Genomic DNA, 20,974 nt, shown 5'->3' with positions numbered 1-20,974 from the left:
GATCTCGTATTGTGGCCACGTCATCGATGAAGAGGGGTTACACAAGTCCCCTGAAAAGATTGAGGCAGTAGTCAAGGCTCCAGCACCGGAAAATGTGTCACAACTGAGGTTGTTCCTCGGGCTGGTAAACTACTTCCTTAAGTTCTTACCAAATTTGTCCACGGTATTACACCCACTGAACACCCTACTGCAAACAGGGGTACCATGGAAGTGGAATGACGAACGTAGACGAGCTTTCCAGAAGTGTAAAGAATTGATCACATCTAAAGAGGTGTTGGCCCATTTCAACCCAGCACTACCAATTCGTTTGGCATGTGATGCATCACCCTATGGTATTGGAGCGGTGCTGTCGCACAAATTCCCAGACGGGTTGGAGAGGCCAGTAGCCTTTGCGTCTCGGTCACTAACCTCAGCCGAGCGCAACTACGCCCAGATTGACAGGGAGGCCCTCAGCCTAGTATGGGGAGTAAAAAAATGTAACCACCATCTGCATGGGCAGAAGTTCACCTTGCTGACTGACCACCAACCACTTGTCTCCATCTTCCTAAGAAGGGCGTTCCAGTGATGACTGCACAACGGTTACAAAGATGATCTCTGTTTCTAGGGGCGAATCAGTATGAAATAGAATATAAAGGCACGAAACAGCATGGAAACGCTGATGGGCTATCGCGCCTGCCACTGCCTACGGTGGAGGAAGCACCAGCAGTGGACCCTATCGAGATATTTTATTCATCAATAATTGAACGATTGCCAGTAACGAACGCAGATATAGAGAAGGAGACCCGCAATGATCCGACGCTGTCTCGGGTATATGATTTGACGGTGAGGGGATGGCCAACACATGGCGACTCACTGTTGCCAGCATTCTCATCCAGAAGAGAACAGCTGTCAGCATGCCAGGGGACAGTGATGTGTGGATCCAGAGTGGTGATTCCACCCAAGTTAAGGGAGAGAGTGCTAAATGAGCTACATGAAGGCCATCTGGGGGGAGTGAAAATGAAAAGCCTTGCTAGGGCTTATGTGTGGTGGCTGAGAATCGATCAACAAATCGAAGACCTAACCAAGAACTGCTCAGGATGCCAGAAGGTCCAAAATGCACCACCACATGCCCCTCTACACCCATGGGAGTGGCCCTCCTCTCCATGGCAACGGGTGCATATTGATTTCGCTGGTCCATTCATGGACTCAATGATCTTAATAGCAGTGGATGCTCATTCGAAGTGGCCTGAGGTGATAAAAATGTCCTCAACCACTACAGAGAAAACGATTGCAGTCCTACGGACCACATTTGCCAGAAACGGCTTGCCAGAGCAGATTTGCTCTGATAATGGACCACAGTTTGTGTCCGAAGAGTTTTGAAAATTTATGAGAAGGAATGGGGTAAGGCATTACACATCCGCCCCGTATCATCCAGCCACAAATAGATTGGCTGAGAGGTTCGTACAAACCTTTAAGAAGGCGATAAAGGCCATGTGCGACGATGAAATTCCACTACAGCATAAGCTGGACAATTTCTTATTAGCCTACCGAAACGCGACACATGCAGTTACCAACCAGACCCCGGCCATGATGTTCTTTAACCGAAGGTTGAGATCTCGTCTGGACTTGCTCAGACCAAATGTGCGAAGAAATGTCGAGGATAAACAATTCCAGCACATCAATGAGAAGCCAACAAGGAGCTTCAACGTAGGACAACCAGTCTTGGCCCGTGACTACCGAACAGAGAAATGGCAACCCGGAACGATATGCACAAGGCAGGGGCCATTAATGTACACAGTGGATGTCGGGGAGAACATTGTGAGACGCCACGTTGATCAGATCTTAGCGTCACAGGAACGAGTCAACCCCATGTCTTGTGTACCTGGGGATGAACCTGACATACCAGTAGCAGTGGAACCCAATGAACTAACCGATGAAAAGGGGCCAGAACCGCTTCCGCACCAAAAACAAGAACCTCAGGAAAGGCGCTATCCCGAAAGGATCAGGAAGCCGCCCCAAAGACTGAGGGCTAGATTTTCAGTTGCTTGCGCCAGCAGTTAGCGCCTTAAGAGAAGTGATTTCCGGGCGCTATGCGTGTAGCGCCCGGGCGCAGCGCAGTTTGCGCCCCGCCCCAAATTAAGCTGCCCGTTAGCGCCGGCGCAAAGTTTAGCGCCCGCCCGGATGCGCGCGCAGAAAATGACGTCACATCCTCGTGCAACGCCCTTTGGCCGCCCCGATTGCAAACTTCAGTCGGACCGCCCCATTGTGCGGCGGGCGGCCGGAGCGTTTGGAAAAAGGAACGCAACACAACCAGCGCGGGCCCCGGGGGGCGCTAATTAAAGGGAACGTCCTCTCCAGTATAAAGGCCATCCTTTTTTCAGAAAACAGTCTTGTGCAACGCATTTCTGGAGACACAACAAGGAGGATAGCTAACTGGTTTCAAGCAGCAAGAGCCAGGTATTTTTGGACTCGGGCAACAGCGCTGCAAGTGGCCATTTGGAAATTAGAGTGTTTGCCAGGATTTGATGGGGGTTGCATGGGGTGCCAACGCGGAGCTGCAGCTCCATGTCCGTAGGGCTCGCAGACGCATTGTGAGAGGGGCAGCCCTGGCTAGAGGCAGAGGGGGCTACAGGCGTCGGCCACGTAGGCCTTACCCAGTCAGGCTATACCGCCAGCAGCGCTCCTACCTAAACATGAGTGCCGCGCGATGTGTTAAAAGGCTCCGATTCCGAAAGGGGGTGATTGCAGAGATCTGCCACCTGCTTCGCCGAGATCTGCGGCCAAAGCTCAGGTGCAGGACGTCTCTGTCGGTGGAAGTGAAGGTGACGGTGGCATTGAACTTCTATGCCACCGGCTCCTTCCAATACGCTGCTGGGGACATAGCAAACATCTCCCAGTACGGCGCGCATCGCTGCATCCGCCAGGTGACCGAAGCACTGTTCAGAAGGAGAAGCCAATTCATCTCCTTCCCCATGGCCCTGGAGAGCCAGCATCAGCGCGCATTGGGATTTTCCAGACTCGGGGAATTCCCCTTGGTGCAGGGCGCCATTGACTGTACGCATGTGGCTTTGCGGGCCCCTCTGGAGCATGGCGAGCAGTATCGCAACAGGAAGGTCTACCATTCTCTGAATGTGCAGCTGGTCTGTGACCACAAGCAGCGCATCATGGCAGTCAATGCCAGCTTCCCAGGCAGCAGCCACGATGCCTTTATCCTGCGGCAGAGTACTGTGCATGACATGTTCCAGGCACAGCCTCCCCCAAGAGGATGGCTACTCGGGGACAAAGGCTATCCTTTGTGCACCTGGCTCATGACCCCGCTCCGCGCGCCCAGGACCGCTGCTGAAGAGGCCTACAACGAGAGCCATCAAACCACCCGCAACATCATCGAGCTAACTATTGGGGTCCTCAAGCAGCGGTTCCGCTGCCTTGATCGCTCCGGAGGAGCTCTCCAGTATTCGCCGGACCGGGTCTCCCAATTTGTGGTGGTTTGCTGCATGCTACACAACCTGGCTATCCGCAGGACTCAGGCACTGCCACCTGACGTTGGACCAGCACCTCAGGAGGAGGAGCAGGAGGAGCATGAGGAGGAGGAGGAGGAGGAGGAGGAGGAGCAGGAGTACGTTCCCAGGAGGGAGCGACCAGGGCCAAGGGCCGCACGACGCCACCTTATTACACGGTACTTCTAAGCCCCCTGTCAGGGAATGGCCAGGGGCCATGAGGGAAGATGAATGCAGCCGCTCCGCAAGCCCTCAGCCGGCGAAGCCAACAAACACTAAGAAGAACAACCATGGAGACTGCATGAATAAAGATAATTTTTTATTACACAAAAATGAAAAGCCCTTCCCACATGAATCCCCAAAAACAATAAACGGGCCCCACAAAAAGCCCAACAAACGACTCACTCCCACAAACTGGGGAGCAGCCACTCCACCTTTATTGAAACCGGGCCTCAACGTCGGCCTAACGCAAAAAAAAAGCCCTCGAAAAGCACAACCATGGGCAAAATAAAGATGGCCACCGCCATATTAAAGGAAAGCTGGCCACACCCTCTACTGAGTGGCCCGCGAGGGCGAGACCTTGGCCAGCATTTTGCCTCCCCTGCCCTGCCTGCTGCTCCTTCGCAAGCTCTGCCCAGTGGCTGCTGCGAGGCTGGGGGAAGGCGCCTGAGGCTCAGATGCCCTTCCGCCAGATGCCGCTGGGGGGCGGCCTACACGGCGTTTGGGCCTCGAGGGGCCGTCTCCTGAGTGGCGCACCTGAGCCTGGCCACCATCAGCTGCAGCCGCTTGCCCTTGACGCCCCAGAGGGGGAATGGCGGCGACGGATGGCGCAATGTGGGCCAGCTGGCGTCTGGGATGCGCTGGCTGGTGCTGTGGCGCGGTGGCACTCGGCCGGGCCCGCACTGCAGGATCCGCAGCAATCAGCCGACGGCCGGCTTGCTGGGATGGTCCAGCGCGGCGCCTGCCCTGGCGATGCCTGCCTGAGACAGCGCGTGTGGCAGCAGTGAGTGGCCCTGTGGTCCTGGTGTGCGCGCGCATCACATCCGCCAGGGTCTTGACGGCATCAGTTAGCATGCGGCCAGTCGCGGCAGTTGCTGCCCCGAACTCGCGCACACTGGTCGCCAGCGACTCGATGGCCTCAGGCATGCGCCCCACCACGCTCATGAGCTCCGTGTGGCGCCGGTCCGAGTCGTCGGCCATCTGATCGAGCTTCCGCACCTCCTCCGAAGTGAAGGTGTCCGGACTGGAGTCGCGACTCTCCCGCTGGGGAGGAGGGGGCCGAACTAGGGGACCCTTGCCGCGTTGGTGACGGCGAGTGTGCCGAGCAGCAGCACTCCCCTCTGATCCTTCCCCCCTTTGGGGGGAAGGCCGCGGGCCACGCGCACGGCTGCTGGGTGGCTGGACGCCACTGGTCCCAGAAGCTGCATTGCCCTGCGACAGTTCCTCCAGGCACTCGTCCAGTGAGGAGGTGTCAAGCATTTCCTCCTCTCCTGCGGGACGTGACTGTTCCCCCGAAGGTCCGGCTTGCTCCTCCTCCTCCTCCTGGTTGGAGGTGCTGTCACTGGCAGCCTCAGGGTCCTGGTCGTCACCAGCTGAAAGCAGGAATGCACAAGAGTAGCTTCAGAGTGAGGAGACGGCGTCAGCGAGGGAGTTAGGACTGGTGGGATTCAGCGCATTGGTGGGACAGTGGCAAAGGAGGTAGCTCGGATGGGCCAGTGCGACGCGAGAGGGCCAAAAGGCGAGGTCCTTACCATTGCCGGGCAGTGGAGGGTCGGATACACCGCACGCTGTGGGGACAATCACACGGGCTCCCATGAGCACACACACGCGCTCCTCCAGCCGAGTGAGCTTCTGCAGCTTGGCGCGGCCACCCCTGGCACGGGCCTGGCGATTAAACGCTACTTTAGCCTGCAAGAGAAAGGACGGGCTGTAAGTGCGCAGTGAAGCCCTGATGTAGTGTGCACTGCCTCCCATGGTGGAATAGCTTGGACAGAGTGAAGCCCTGATGTAGTGTGCACTGCCTCCCATGGTGGAATAGCTTGGACAGAGTGAAGCCCTGATGTAGTGTGCACTGCCTCCCATGGTGGAATAGCTTGGACAGAGTGAAGCCCTGATGTACTGTCCACTGCCTCCCATGGTGGAATAGCTTGGCCAAAGTGTAGAGTGCCGAATGGCCATTTGATGCTCATGACTGTCCCAATGCTGCTGGCTGAGGGCTGGCCAAAAGGACTTTCAGGTCCCTTTGCCCATCATGTCAGGTGTACATGCAAGAATGAGGAGGAGACTGGAAAGGCTACTCACCCTCACAATCCTGGTCAGATCGTTGTATTTCTTACGGCATTGTGTGTGGGTCCTGGGGGCCTCGCCGGTGAACGTCACCCTCTGGGCGATCTGCTTCCAGGCTTTGGTGTAGTCGTGGTGGGTTGGATTCCTCCCACTCTCTGGAAACAAGATCTTGCGCCTCACCTCCAGAGCTGTGACCATTATGTCCAGATCACCCTCTGAGAAGCGCAGGGCACGCTGACGGGCCTTCTCTGGCGTTGCCATGACTCCCTGGGGCTGAGCAGTAGTGTTGAGGCCTCTTTGCAAGGCTGCAGTGTGCAGGGCGTGGCAGCAGACCAATTCGTCCCTTCCCCCTTTAAGAGCTGGTCGGCACCACGGGGTCTGCTGTCAGTGCAAAAATGACCGCACCCGTGCTGCGCCCCGCCTGGGCGCTATCCCTCTGGACCGCCGGCTTAGCGCCTAAAGAGAGTAGTGGAACGCCTCTTTTAGCGCTCCACCAACCTCTTAGGGCGAAGCCACTGAATTCCCGGCAACGGGGCGCTACTTTGGGGCGGGCGCTAACTTCGGGCGGGCGCTAAGGTTAGCGCCCCAAAACTGCCTATACTGAAAATCTAGCCCTGAATCTATAAATGGACTATTGTTGTTTAATGTACATGTTAAAGTGTTAATTGTTATTTGAATATTATAAGTACTACTAATCTAAAAGGGGAGGAATTGTAGTGTATGTACCTTTTAAGAGAGAACTACTTTTACAGCTCCTGTATACTGTAGTACCGGCAGTGACCACACCTGTATATAAGCCTCGCGCATGCCTCTGTACCCCCAGTCTTGAGACTACCCTACTCCAGTAAATACCTGTTGCTTGTTAAGTTACAGCATCCGTGTGGTTATTGAAAAACATCATACTCTCAGAATCACGGATCTAACAGTTTCCTCTGGGATTCTACTCTGCATTGCCTCCAGCACTTAGATGTCTTTGTTTCCTGCCAACTGGAGCTGGACACAAATTCAATTTGTGGTCTGACCAAAGCACTGTTTGATCAGGACTTCCTCTGACTTGTATACTGATTTGGCTGCGTCATGCACCATTCTGTTAACTTTACTGATTACTATTCTGCATAGGTTGTAGATGTGAGCGTCGAGTCTACCAAGACTCCTAGATCTCTTTCAACTTCCTCCTCAGCTATTGCAACACTATTTGTGGAAAATGTATGTTGCCTATTTCTCCTCCCTATATCCAGTAATTTACACTTGTCTGCACTGTTCAGGCTACTCATGGAACTTTGTCAAATGTCTTTTAGGAGTCTAAGTACTCCACATCATAGGGTTTAAAGAAAGAAATAACTTACATTTATATAGCACCTTTCATGTTCTCAGGACATCATAAAGCACTTTACAGCCATTAAATACTTTTGAAGTGTATTTACTGTTGTAGGGAAATGCGACACCCAATTTTCACACAGCCAGGGTCCCATAAACAGCAATGAGATAAATTATTAGATAATCTGTTTTAATCATGTCGATTGAGGGATAAATATTGGCCAGGACGCCTCCCCTGCTCTTCAAATAATACCATGGGATCCATTACATCCATCCGAGAGAGCAGATGGGGCCTCACCTAAACTTCTCATCTAAAAAACAACATTTCCAACGGTACAGAATTCCCTTAATACTGCACTGAAGTGTCAGCCTGGATTATTTGCTCAAGTCTCTGGAGTGGATGTTAAAGCCATGACTTTCTAACTCAGAGGAGTGAGTGCTACTACTGAGATAAGGCTGACACTTGTACCACAATTAACCTGGGATGTCATTTCCTCAAAGAAATCAAGGAGGTTGCTTAGATAGGATCTTCCCCTTATAAAGCAATGTTGCAAGTCAGTTGGCTCAGTTGGCAGCACTCTCAGCTCTGATTCAGAAGGCTGTGGGTTCAAGCCCCACACCAGGCATTTGAGCACATAATCATTTCTGATACTTCAGTGCAGTACTGAAGGAGTACTGTATTGTCAGAGGTGCTGGGGGGTGTTTTAGCAGCCAAGAATGGGTGGGTTGGAGTTGGGTGGGTCGTAAAAATAGAATATAATTGAAGCGCGACTGCAACCCGGCTCCAACGTGCCAACATCCGGGTTTAGCTGAGGCGTGTTTGGCTACGTGCAAGTAACCTACTCGCCACAGTCAACATGCTCATTGGCACAGGCAGGTCAGCAATTAACCTGATAATGAAATGGAAGTGAGGGGACTTTCATTTAATTTTAACATTCCTTTGAATTTAACATCTTTAGCACGGGTTTCCCAGGGCTGGGGAAACTCACCAGTGAAAAGGAGACCAGTTTTAGGTGCAGTTCATAGGGGATTGCCCGATTGCAGTAAAGGCTCGATGCTTTGTCAGTTCCCCCTGGCAAACGTTTAGCAAAGAGTTCTTTTCAACATAGAAGTTTGTGAGAAATTTGGAACCTTTTAAACAGACAGCAGCAGGATGGGGGGCACTGCAGATGTTTTTGACACTACATCGGGCAAGGAAGACAATCACCGTCCACGGCAGTGATGATGTGCAGTGGTGGGATCAGCAGGTGCACAGGAGAGAGGTGCAGAACAGCAGTGAGGAGACTAACAGAGGGGCCGAGGCCACAAGAAGCACTACTCACGAGAGAGGCTGTACAGACAGAGGCTCAGCTTCCTAGATTTATCTGAAGAGCAGTGCTGCCGCAGGCTCAGATTGTCACAGCAGGAGGTCGCTGACATCTGTAGCCTCCTTCAATAAAAGCTGCACCCTGCTGGACCTGGTGGCCATGCATTGCCCGTCGCTGTCAAAGTCACCACTACCCTCAATTTCTTTGCCGCTAGCTCCTTCCAGTGCTCCATCGTAGGCAGGTCCAGGGTCTCTCAGTCAGCTGCCCATAAATGTATAAGGCAGGTGACGGATGGGTATTTTGCCAGGGTGTCGACTTATATCAACTTCCCCAGCGATGACAATAGTCAGAATGAGTGAGGGATATTATTCCATCAATGCACAGCCGGTGTGTAACCACAGAAGAGGTTCATGCCCGTGTGCGCCAGATTCCCTGGGAGCTGACATGATGTCTTCATACTGCAGCAGTCCAACATTCCAGGTCTTTTCAGGAAGCAGATTTAAGGGCTGGCTCATATGATACAAGGGATACCCCCTTCATGCTTGGCTCATGACGCCTGCGAGGAACTTCACCAATGAGGCGCAGGAGCACTACAACCAGAGCCACATGACTACCAGGTGTGTCGTAGAACAAGCCATTGGCATGTTGAAGGTGTGCTTCAGGTGCCTAGATAGTTCTGGAGGCGCCCTTTAGTCTTCACCAGCGAGGTGTCCAGAATGATAGTTGTGTGCTGCGTCCTGCACAACATTGCACGGCAGAGAGGATTACAGGTGGAGGAGGACAAAGGCGCTTATCAGGCATCTTAGGATGAGGAGAACATTGAAGAAGAGAAGGAGGAGGAATATGAAGATGGGGCACCCATCGCCAGACTAGCCGCATATATTTCTCTCAGGGATGCCATCGTAGCTAGAAGCTTTAGTTAATTATTCCGACTGGAACAAATAACAAATAAAAGCCACCACCAGCACCAACCCCCGACCCCCAACCCCAGCGCCACCCCCCGCCCCACCAGCTTGCAATAAACAGTCCTTCAACGACGCATACACCCACTGCACATCGCAGAATGGGTCCCGTCATGTATACCCTTGGTGAATTACAATTTATTTAACTTAGGCTTCCTACCGCTACTATGTGCTGCATCTTGTGTGGCTTCAGCAGAGGAAGAGGCAGGCTGCTCAGATCCCTGCCCTGACTGCTGAGATGTTCTTTGCCGACGTCCTTTGGGTTTTGGAGCCCCTGGGGGCCCTGCGAAAGACTGCTTCATCTGCATCTGTGCAGGGGCAGACTCATCCACTGGAAGACGCGACAGCATGCCGGATACTGATCAGGGTGGGGGCCGGGGGGGCGGCGACGGGTGAGAAGTGCAAGCGCTTTGAGTGGAGTTCCCACTTCCACATCCCTTTCCTGGGCTAACGTCACACCACTCCTACCACTCTGCTGCACACTAGCTTGGTGAAGATCAGTGATGCGTTGTAAGGCCACGGATAAGATATCTGTCATCCTCTTTCAGGCGGCAGACATGTTGACATCCAAAGTCTACACAGCCTTTGTCATGGCCTGCATAGACACATTTGAGAGCTGTGCTTGAAGCTCCATTGAGGTGGCCACTCTCTCCATGGCAGACATTCTCGCAATTACCTGTGGCACCAATCCATTAGTGTTGGAGTTGGACTCCTCCATTCTCTCTGCTATTGTGGAGAGTGTGTATTCCACATCTGTCAGTACCTCGCAAAGTTGCTGATGCACCTCTATCATTCTCCTTCTCAACGATGGCCCCCGGGGTTCAGCATCTGTGTGCAGCTGAGCAGAGCTTGGAGAGGATTGCGCCCCCTGACGCGGACTCTCCACAGCTGTCCCTACCACCATTGTCTGCTCATATTCAGTTGTGAATTGTGAATCACCAGTGAAGACCCAATTAACTATCTATCTAACAGGACCCAGCAAAGTGTGAGTATTTGCACTGGTGCATGGCTGTATGTCCTGAGACAGTGCATCCTTATAAGGAATGAGGACCTCTGAGAAATTGTCCTCATGCATTTCTAGCCACACTTGCTGTACACTTGAAGGCCCTGGAAGACAAAAGTAAGGGATATGTATTAGTCGTGGCAAAGTAACGATCTTGACAATCAGTATACTCAGGGTTAGAAATTCATCTACTTACCGCCACTCAGTAGCACCATGAAATGGTGATAAAATGGTGGCCGGCGCTCTTTCGCTAGCTGGTGGCTGGTCACACGGCGGCTGCCATATTCGTGTCACCCTTTGTGCTGCTGGTAACTGGTAGCACCCTGAAAGAAAAAATGGTGGTGTAAAGTCAATTAGCGTGCAACCCTGACTTAACGTCACCAACGTGAACTTCGGCCCTGGTGCTGGGTCCTAAACATGCCAGGTTAACGTGGCGTGCAAACAGGCTGACAGTGGCAATGTCTACACCTCTTAAAGGGACACACACATCATTAGGTAAGTTTGAATGTTAGGTTTTGGACTTTTTTTTTGCTTTTATTGAAGTGGTGGCTTGCTGCCATAGATGTGAAAAGTTTTTTTTAAGTGTGTAGGGAGTGCTGCTGGATGCTTGCAAGGGATCAGATAGTAATTGAAGGCCTTTGCGAATACTCAGCAGGTCACGCAACATCCGTGGAGAGGAAAACAGAGTTCACGTCTCAGTTCAAGATGCTGCCAGATGAGCTGAGTATTTCCAGCATTTTATGCTGTCATTTCACATTTACAGCACCCACTTGCAGTGAGAAGAGGAAGACACGGAAGAGGAGGAAGCCGCAGAGGAGGAAACAGAAGAGGAGGAAGCCGTAGACGATGGAAGGATGCATTCCAGACAGCCCCTTTATGGCCGGGGTATCCAGGATAGAATCATCCGCCTCTGGTCCCAGTGACCACAACCCCAATTCCACTTTCTATATTAGTCCTACACCATCTGTTACTGACCACCACAACATGCTCTTGGCCACGATGCTGAAATAAAAGCCACCACAAAGCAAACTTTCCAATCCACCTATATACGTCTATCCATCCAATGTGACATCAAGAAATCAACTGATCACCTCTTATTCTCTTAGTGACTGTCTTGTGTGTGCCTTTGCCGATCCTACTGATGTCACACAGTGCTACCCCAGTGGCTGCAGCATGGCTGGTGGAAGGCTGCTGACTTTCAGTGGAGGACACTGCAGATGTCCTTGCTGGTTGACCTTAAGGAGCTGGTGGCTGGGAGTGTCAAATCAATCTTCTTCTGTTCTTGTTCTTCTTCACTCTCCTCTCCCTCTTCTTGGTCAACCACTGGCTGGGCAGGCTGTATTTCTTGGGTGTGTGAAATGAGGAAGGCACAAGGGTGGAGTTGTGGTGACGGGAGGGCAGAAAAGCATGAGGTGCATGCCAGAAGGAGGATAAAGTATGAGGATACCAGCATCTTGTATCCTTTCAGCCCCGCCGCTGGCCAAGGGCTCAGCCATGCCCCTGCCAAGAATGACCTGCAACGTCGCCTCCAAGGGCGTGAGGTGAAGCTAGGAATGGGGGATGTGCCTCGTAATTGGTGCAGATTGTTGGTAGGTGAGTGATTGGGGGTCTTGGATTGAGCAGCGTGTGACACTAGTGGTGCATTTGGTAGGAGATGGTTTTGAAGATGCATTCACTGACCTTGACCAGTGGTCAGAGGTCATGAAGCTTCTTTGGGCACTGGAGCCAGCTGGTGGCGGTGACACTGCTGGCAGGGAAGGCCTCGGTGATGTATTCCCACATCCTTCTTTCTGGAGGGCCTCCTGGCCCCTGTGGGTAGAGGGCCTCTCTTCCAGTGTTGTGACCTCCTGCACAAAGCTGGAGTGCTGCGTGCGAGACCCTAGGTGCTCCGTCCCTGCCTTGCTGAGCCATTTGTGTTAGTGCTGAGGCAGTTCTCCCATTTGTTGAGGTTAGGAAGGTAATTCAGCTTTAAGAGCTGAATATTCACATTTGAGACTTCTTTTTAGTGTTAAATATTTTTTAAAAGGTGGAAGGGGTTGAAAACTGCAGTGTTTCACTTCATTTTAATTCTCAGACCTCTTCATTGCCCACAATTCCTTGCGTGCTCCACAGCCTCAATTCAAGAGGCTGTGCAAAGCTGCAAGGCCACACCTGGACAGGAACTTTGTCTTGGATGCATCCAGCAACGCCATCAGGATGGCGTTGCATGGAAGACAAGCGCTGCGCCACTAATCTCCAAGCCCCCCAGACGAATTGTGCTCCATTAGCATGTGGCTATTTTCAGCGGCTGTTAAGCAACTTTGCTGGCGAACACAAATTTCTCCCCCTCAGTCGTCTCATAGTTCAGTCATAGATTCAATAAAGCCAGTATGTGTGTCAGAGATATTTGTAATTCTGTCACCAGCTATCTGAGATTTCCCTGTCTCTCCATCTCTGTTTGAGAGGTACACAGATGTGTCACATCTCCATGGCCTCCTCCTTTATCTCTGTGAGCTGAACTATTTGTGGCAGTCCATCTCCAGTCCTCTCCCTCTCCCTTACATTTTGCGCTCACTTCTCCTACAAAGGGTGAGTGAAGATCACATAGTCACCCCATGAATGCAGTGCATTCGGTGAGGGTGACTATCAGACAGGTGTATCACATTGCATAAGGATTGGGGTGAGTGGCAGCGGCAGTTGGATACATTGGGAGGTGAGGAAGTGCATAGAAAGTGAAGGATGGGTGCTGCTGAAACTTAAGTAAGTGTGAGGAGTGATATCATGAAGTACGCTTGGCAAGATGGTGGGGGGCGGGGGTGGGTGTTATACATCACAGGATGTAGCTGAATCAGCAACTATACTCACTTTTCCTGACCTGGTTAGATCATTAATCTGCTTTTTGCACAATGCTCCTGCTGCTCACCTCCTCCGCTACCTCCAACCACAGTAGGTTTCTTCCTCCCATTGCTGGGGAAAAGTATGTGCCTCCTGTTCCTGACTGCGCCCAGCAGTAATTCCAGGAAAACATCATTAGCTCTAGGTAACAACAGAAGATGCTGGAAAAACTCAGCAGGCCAGGCAACATCCGTGGAGAGAGAGAAAAAAGGAAAAGGCACAAACCAAAAGTGTGGATAAAAAATATGAAAATATAATAGGGGCCGAGGTTATGATCTGAAATTGTTGAACTCGATATTGAGTCCGGAAGGCTGTAAAGTACCTAATCGGAAGATGAGGTGCTGCTCCTCGAGCTTATGCTGAGCTTCCGTGGAACAATGCAAGAGGCCGCAGACGGTGAGGTCTGAGTGGGAATGAAACGGTGAATTGAAATGACAGGCGACCGGAAGCTCGGGGTCACCCTTACGGACTGAACGGATGTGTTCCGCAAAGCGGTCACCCAATCTGCATTTGGTCTCCCCAATGTAGAGGAGACCACATCGTGAGCAGTGAATACAGTATACAGTACTAGATTACAAGAAGTACAAGTAAATCGCTGTTTCACCTGGAAGGGGTGTTTGGGGCCCTGGACAGTGGGAAGAGGGGAGGTATATGTGTTGCATCTCCTGCGCTTGCACGAGAAGGTGCCGGGTGAAGGGGAAGGGGTGCTGGGAGTGATAGAGGGGTGGACTAGGGTGTCTCGGAGGGAGCGGTCCCTACGGAATGCTGAACGGGGAGGGGAAGATGCATTTGGTGGTGGGATCACATTGGAGGTGGCGGAAATGGCGGAGAATGATCCGTTGAATGTGGAGGCTGCTGGGGTGAAAGGTGAGGACAAGGGGAACCCTATCGTGGTTCCGGGAGGGAGGGGCAGGGGTGAGGGCAGAAGTGCGGGAGATAGAACGGACCCGGTCGAGGGCCGTGTCAACCATGGTAGAGGGGAATCCTCGGTTGAGGAAAAAGGAAGACATTTCGGAAGCACTGGTGTGGAAGGTGGCATTGTCGGAGCAGATGCGGCAGAGACAGCGAAACTGGGAAAATGGAATAGAGTCCTTACAAGAGGCGGGGTGGGAGGAAGTGTAGTCCAGGTAGCTGTGGGAGTCAGTGGGCTTGTAGTGAATGTTTGTCAATAACCTATCCCCAGAGATGGAGACGGAGAAGTCAAGGAAGGGAAGGGAAGAGTCGGAGATGGAGCATGTGAAGGTGAGGGAAGGGTGGAAATTGGAGGCAAAGCCTTTTTTCGTCTCTCCCACATGGCAGCTGTCTTTCACTCTGCCAGCGCATTTCACACTTCATCTAGAGCCATTGTTTGTTTCTTTACCTGTCCTATTACCATCTCGTCTCACCTTGAATATCTCTTAATGTCTCTTCTTTCATCCCCTCCCCCATTTCCCAGCCCCCAAACTGCCTTTTAATCTGTTTCATTTCCTGCCTTTTTTTCTCAGTCCCGACGAAGGGTTTCGACCTGAAATGTTGACTATTTCTCTCTCCACGGATGTTGCCTGGCCTGCTGAGTTTTTCCAGCGTCTTCTGTTGTTATTTCGTATTTCCAGCATCCGCAGTATTTTGCTATTGTATTAACTCTAGGTGTTGTCCTTGTTCTCTGTGCAGCCACCTTGAACACCTGACGAAAGGTCATTGACCTGAAACGTTAACTCTGTTTCACTCTTCACAGATGCTGCCTGACCTGCTGAGTACTTCCAGCATTTTCTGTTTTTATTTCACCTTAAACATTACCTGGCTGCTCCAAATTCCTTTCCTGCACTGGCCCTTTAAATAGTGGACTAGCGATCATGTCATGCGGGTGCGCATCACGCCCGCTGCGCAGCTTGGAGACGCAAAACCCAGAAGTCAAAATTTATTGACGCAATCAAGTTGAAATCTGAGAATCTGACCTGCTGCCTTTACGTTTGGGTTTCGCCCACTCTCCACCGCATTTCACATTAATATCGGGCCTGCTGATTTTCAAATGAGATATTAAACCGAGGACCATCTGTCTGTTTAGGGGATGTAAAAGATCACACTATTTGAAGAAGAGCAGCAGCATTCTCCTGGTGTCCTGTCTAATATTTATCTATCAACTAGTACCTGCAAAAACAAATGATCTCATTCCTGTGGGAACTTGCACTGTGTTGGCTGCTTTCTTGTTTTTGTTTCGTTACTTTAAACACCAGATTACACACACACTCAGTTGCAGTAATGCAGGATCAGGTATTTACTATCCACAACCAGTATGAGTGCACAAGTCTTTTCATACTACACAAAACCAGTATGGGAAATCCTGAGACATCACGCTATCCACGATTCCAGTGTGAGCTGCTAAACAGTGTTCCCTTGCATTTCTTACACCATTCTTTACCTTGGATCACTACATTCCATGCATACTATCAATAAATCATGGTACATCAAAGATACATACAAATGCCAATAGAATAATAACAAACTAAACAACCAGGTATTCAACTCTTCTAAGTATTTTATTGCTGCAATAAAACTCTTCCCATCCATTTTATTACTATGATGGCACACAGGTGATCAAGTTGACACATCCCAGACTATAACAGATATGGCTGAATGTCTCTCACACCTTCCACTGTCTTCTTTCCTGTGAAGATATCCTTTGTTTTGAACTCCTCTTATGCAATTTAGAACCCATGCTCAGCAGAAAACTGTTTTAACTTTTAACTCATCATGTGCTGGTACCCAAGTAGTGTGAACCCTTGTTCCCACACTGTGCACAAATTGGCTGCCATATTTCCTTACATAACAACAGTGACTACACTTCATATGCACTTCATACGTTGTGAAGTGCTTTGGGATGTCCTGAAGAAGTGATAAGGCACTATATATATATATATCTATCTATATATATATACATATATACACAAGTCCTTTCTTCTTCACTGTTTACCGAGTTGTGTTGTACAGATAATTGTCAAGTTTATTCCTGACATTGAGCTGACTCTGACCCCCACTGTAACGTCTCCAATACCCTCTGAGCTGCATCATCCTCGTGAGTTTTCTCTTGAGCCCCTCAAGCTGTTATTGATCCCCCTCCTGAGCTTTCACAGATTCCCCCAAGCCTCTGTCCTATAGCAACAACAACTTGCATTTATATAGCATCTTTAATGTGGTAAAATGTCGCAAGGTGCTTCAGAGGAGCGTAATAAGACAACATTTTACTCGGAGCCACATAATGAGATATTAGGACAGCTTGGTCAAAGAGGTGGATTTTAAGGAGCATCTTAAAGGATGAGAGAGAGGTGGAGAAGTTTAGGGAGGGAATTCCAGAGCTTGAGGCCTAGACAGCTGAAGGCATGGCCGCTGATAGGAAATCTGGGTTGCACAAGAGGCCAGAATTGGAGGAAGGCAGAGTCCACTGAAGATAGTAGGGCAGGAGTAGGTTACTGACATAGGGAGGGGCAAGGCCATGGAGGGATTGTAACACAAGGATGAGAATTTTAAATTTGAACTGCTGCTGGACCGGTAGGTCAGCTAGCACAGGGTTGATGCTTCTGAGTCCCCATGGAGTTGCATGCAATTCCATTAGAACAGAAGGTAACATTTATGTACATTTTTATTATGCTCTTAATTTATTGACAACTCATTAATGGGCCTGAACTTCAGGTCCCCACGGGTGAGTACGTACGGGGTATTCACGCGTAGGCCCAACGAAAGAGCTGGTTTTGTGCATGCACTGCGCATGCGCGGGAAACCGGAACTTCCGTTCCCTTAAAGGAAGGGGTTCACTGGTCGAACGCGTGCGCCGGAGCGGCAGCGCGTACGCCTGGAACTTCCATTTTTTTCCCAGGTTTTTCCGGGAGTGTAAGTCTCCAGCAACTACGTTTATAAATAGCAGTTATAAGGCCTGCTTTTAACAAGGTGGTGAATTAAGTAAAATTAAAACATTTTTTCCACAGGTTTATTATTTTTAAATACTTTAAAGAAAGGTAAGTTTATTTTTAGCCCCATTAGAAACTGTAATTAATTTTTTCAAAAATTTAAATTATTGTTTAAAATAGTTATTTTATGTAATTTATAGTAATTTTAAAAATGTGATTTTTTTAAAAGTTATTTGAAGTTTTAGTGATGTTTTGGGGCTGAATTGTATTCATAGATTTGACAGGTCTTCCTGTCAAATCTATGAATACAGATTCCCTGCTACCATTGGCTCTCCATGGCCCACGTGATCCCAGGGGACGCTTCGAACTAACTGCGCCCCTGGGATACGCAAGCACTGCAGTTGGAGCAGGCCCAGGATCGGAATCCCATGCGGGCCCACAGCACAACGGCCGGCGCAGGAGGTTAGTGCAGGTCGTAGGCTTGCACCTGCGGGAAGCCTCTGACCCGAATTTCTGGGCCAATATTTAATGTAAATGCTACAGTGCACTGTCGGTAATGAATTTACTTAACTCAAAATGTTAACCAAAATTCTGCATTTCAGACAAACTGCTAGTCCTTGATTACAACTCCCTGAACTTCCATGCCCTGTGAATAATAAATTACACTAGATCGACTGCTGCAGTTGGAATAATGCTTTGCTCAGTGGGAGAGTTTTCGCTGTAATACTGATAATGAAATAACAGTGATTTTTTCCACACAGGTTGCACCTGGCTCAGTTTACTTGATGCAGGTGGTTGAAGATTTCATCCATATTGTGGGTCATGGGCTGAAGGTGTTTCAGAGTACCCTCATAGTGACCGATAATCTTGGTAAGTTCAGAAGTAGTTAGGGATTGTTTTTCTGAGGCATTGAAATAACTTGGAATGTCAATGTAACTTTCAGACCACTGTGATTCTTGTGGGACAAAATAAATAGATACTCTCCAGTACCTGTCTATGGATGAGATTGTACCACTCTCCCACCCTGTTCAGTTCACCCACTGACACCTGTCTATGGATGAGATTGTACCACTCTCCCACCCTGTTCAGTTCACCCACTGACACCTGTCTATGGATGAGATTGTACCACTCTCCCACCCTGATCAGTTCACCCACTGACACCTGTCTATGGATGAGATTGTACCACTCTCCCACACTGATCAGTTCACCCACTGACACCTGTCTATGGATGAGATTGTACCACTCTCCCACCCTGACCTGTTCACCCACTGATACCTGTCTATGGATGAGATTGTACCACTCTCCCACCCTGTTCAGTTCAGCCACTGATAACTGTCTATGGATGAGATTGTACCACTCTCCCACCCTGTTCAGTTCACCCACTGACACCTGTCTATGGATGAGATTTTACCACTCTCCCACCCTGTTCAGTTCACCCACTGACACCTGTCTATGGATGAGATTGTACCACTCTCCCACCCTGTTCAGTTCACCCACTGACACCTGTCTATGGATGAGATTGTACCACTCTCCCACACTGATCAGTTCACCCACTGATACCTGTCTATGGATGAGATTGTACCACTCTCCCACCCTGTTCAGTTCAGCCACTGATACCTGTCTATGGATGAGATTGTACCACTCTCCCACCCTGTTCAGTTCACCCACTGACACCTGTCTATGGATGAGATTGTACCACTCTCCCACCCTGTTCAGTTCACCCACTGATACCTGTCTATGGATGAGATTGTACCACTCTCCCACCCTGTTCAGTTCACCCACTGACACCTGTCTATGGATGAGATTGTACCACTCTCCCACACTGATCAGTTCACCCACTGATACCTGTCTATGGATGAGATTGTACCACTCTCCCACCCTGTTCAGTTCACCCACTGATACCTGTCTATGGATGAGATTGTACCACTCTCCCACCCTGTTCAGTTCAGCCACTGATAACTGTCTATGGATGAGATTGTACCACTCTCCCACCCTGTTCAGTTCACCCACTGACACCTGTCTATGGATGAGATTGTACCACTCTCCCACCCTGTTCAGTTCACCCACTGACACCTGTCTATGGATGAGATTGTACCACTCTCCCACCCTGTTCAGTTCACCCACTGACACCTGTCTATGGATGAGATTGTACCACTCTCCCACCCTGTTCAGTTCAGCCACTGATAACTGTCTATGGATGAGATTGTACCACTCTCCCACACTGATCAGTTCACCCACTGATACCTGTCTATGGATGAGATTGTACCACTCTCCCACCCTGTTCAGTTCACCCACTGATACCTGTCTATGGATGAGATTGTACCACTCTCCCACCCTGTTCAGTTCACCCACTGATACCTGTCTATGGATGAGATTGTACCACTCTCCCACCCTCTGATCAGTTCACCCACTGATAACTGTCTATGGATGAGATTGTACCACTCTCCCACCCTGACCTGTTCACCCACTGATACCTGTCTATGGATGAGATTGTACCACTCTCCCACCCTGTTCAGTTCACCCACTGACACCTGTCTATGGATGAGATTGTACCACTCTCCCACCCTGATCAGTTCACCCACTGATACCTGTCTATGGATGAGATTGTACCACTCTCCCACCCTGTTCAGTTCACCCACTGATACCTGTCTATGGATGAGATTGTACCACTCTCCCACCCTCTGATCAGTTCACCCACTGATAACTGTCTATGGATGAGATTGTACCACTCTCCCACCCTGATCAGTTCACCCACTGATACCTGTCTATGGATGAGATTGTACCACTCTCCCACGCTGATCAGTTCACCCAATGATACCTGTCTATGGATGAGATTGTACCACTCTCCCACGCTGATCAGTTCACCCACTGATACCTGTCTATGGATGAGATTGTACCACTCTCCCACCCTGTTCAGTTCACCCACTGACACCTGTCTATGGATGAGATTGTACCACTCTCCCACCCTGTTCAGTTCACCCACTGACACCTGTCTATGGATGAGATTGTACCACTATCCCACCTTGTTCAGTTCACCCACTGATACCTGTCTATGGATGAGATTGTACCACTCTCCCACCCTGACCTGTTCACCCACTGATACCTGTCTATAGATGAGATTGTACCACTCTCCCACCCTGACCTGTTCACCCACTGATAACTGTCTATGGATGAGATTGTACCACTCTCCCACACTGATCAGTTCACCCACTGATACCTGTCTATGGATGAGATTGTACCACTCTCCCACCCTGACCTGTTCACCCACTGATAACTGTCTATGGATGAGATTGTACCACTCTCCCACACTGATCAGTTCACCCACTGATACCTGTCTATGGATGAGATTGTACCACTCTCCCACACTGATCAGTTCACCCACTGATACCTGTCTATGGATGAGATTGTACCACTCTCCCACCCTGACCTGTTCACCCACTGATAACTGTCTATGGATGAGATTGTACCACTCTCCCACACTGATCAGTTCACCCACCGATACCTGTCTATGGATGAGATTGTACCACTCTCCCACACTGATCAGTTCACCCACTGATAACTGTCTATGGATGAGATTGTACCACTCTCCCACCCTCTGATCAGTTCACTTACTCAGACCTGTCTATGGATGAGATTGTACCACTCTCCCACACTGTGATCAGTTCACCCACTGATATCTGCTTTAAGGGAAACCGTCATTCCCCACCCTCCCACACCTCCAGACACTTTTCTTCCTTTGCTTTTAATTAATTTTAGGTTTGATTTACTCAGTTTTCTCCTTTCTCTTCTGAAAATGCTAGGGGCAAATTTGGGTGCCTTTGCGTCTCCAGGGGATTACATGCTGAGCCATCAGTGGAGGCAACACAGA

At 50.0% G+C, this 20,974-nt stretch overlaps 1 protein-coding gene and 1 pseudogene across 10 annotated transcripts in view; one reads left to right on the top strand and one right to left on the bottom strand.

Moving 5' to 3' along the window:
- Positions 1–20,974, top strand: part of LOC147103064 (adhesion G protein-coupled receptor B2-like) — a 1,231,153-nt gene that overhangs the window by 675,530 nt on the left and 534,649 nt on the right. For all 10 annotated transcript variants that reach the window (XR_015072890.1, XM_085962346.1, XM_085962351.1 and 7 more), the window contains one exon: positions 17,868–17,976. Coding sequence is in view for 9 of the 10 variants with exons in the window: in XM_085962346.1 (XP_085818472.1) it covers positions 17,868–17,976 (109 nt within the window). In the remaining variant the exon portion in view is untranslated. The remainder of the gene's footprint in view (positions 1–17,867; positions 17,977–20,974) is intronic.
- Positions 9,480–13,295, bottom strand: LOC147103065 (uncharacterized; annotated as a pseudogene).

This window comes from Somniosus microcephalus, chromosome 20 (genome assembly GCF_052327205.1).
Source record: "Somniosus microcephalus isolate GS21.2 chromosome 20, FLI_Smic_1.0, whole genome shotgun sequence".
In the NCBI taxonomy this organism is placed as follows: Eukaryota; Metazoa; Chordata; class Chondrichthyes; order Squaliformes; family Somniosidae; genus Somniosus; species Somniosus microcephalus.
The sequence above is the reverse complement of the archived record's forward strand: the minus strand, read 5'-3'. Positions and strand labels throughout refer to the sequence as shown.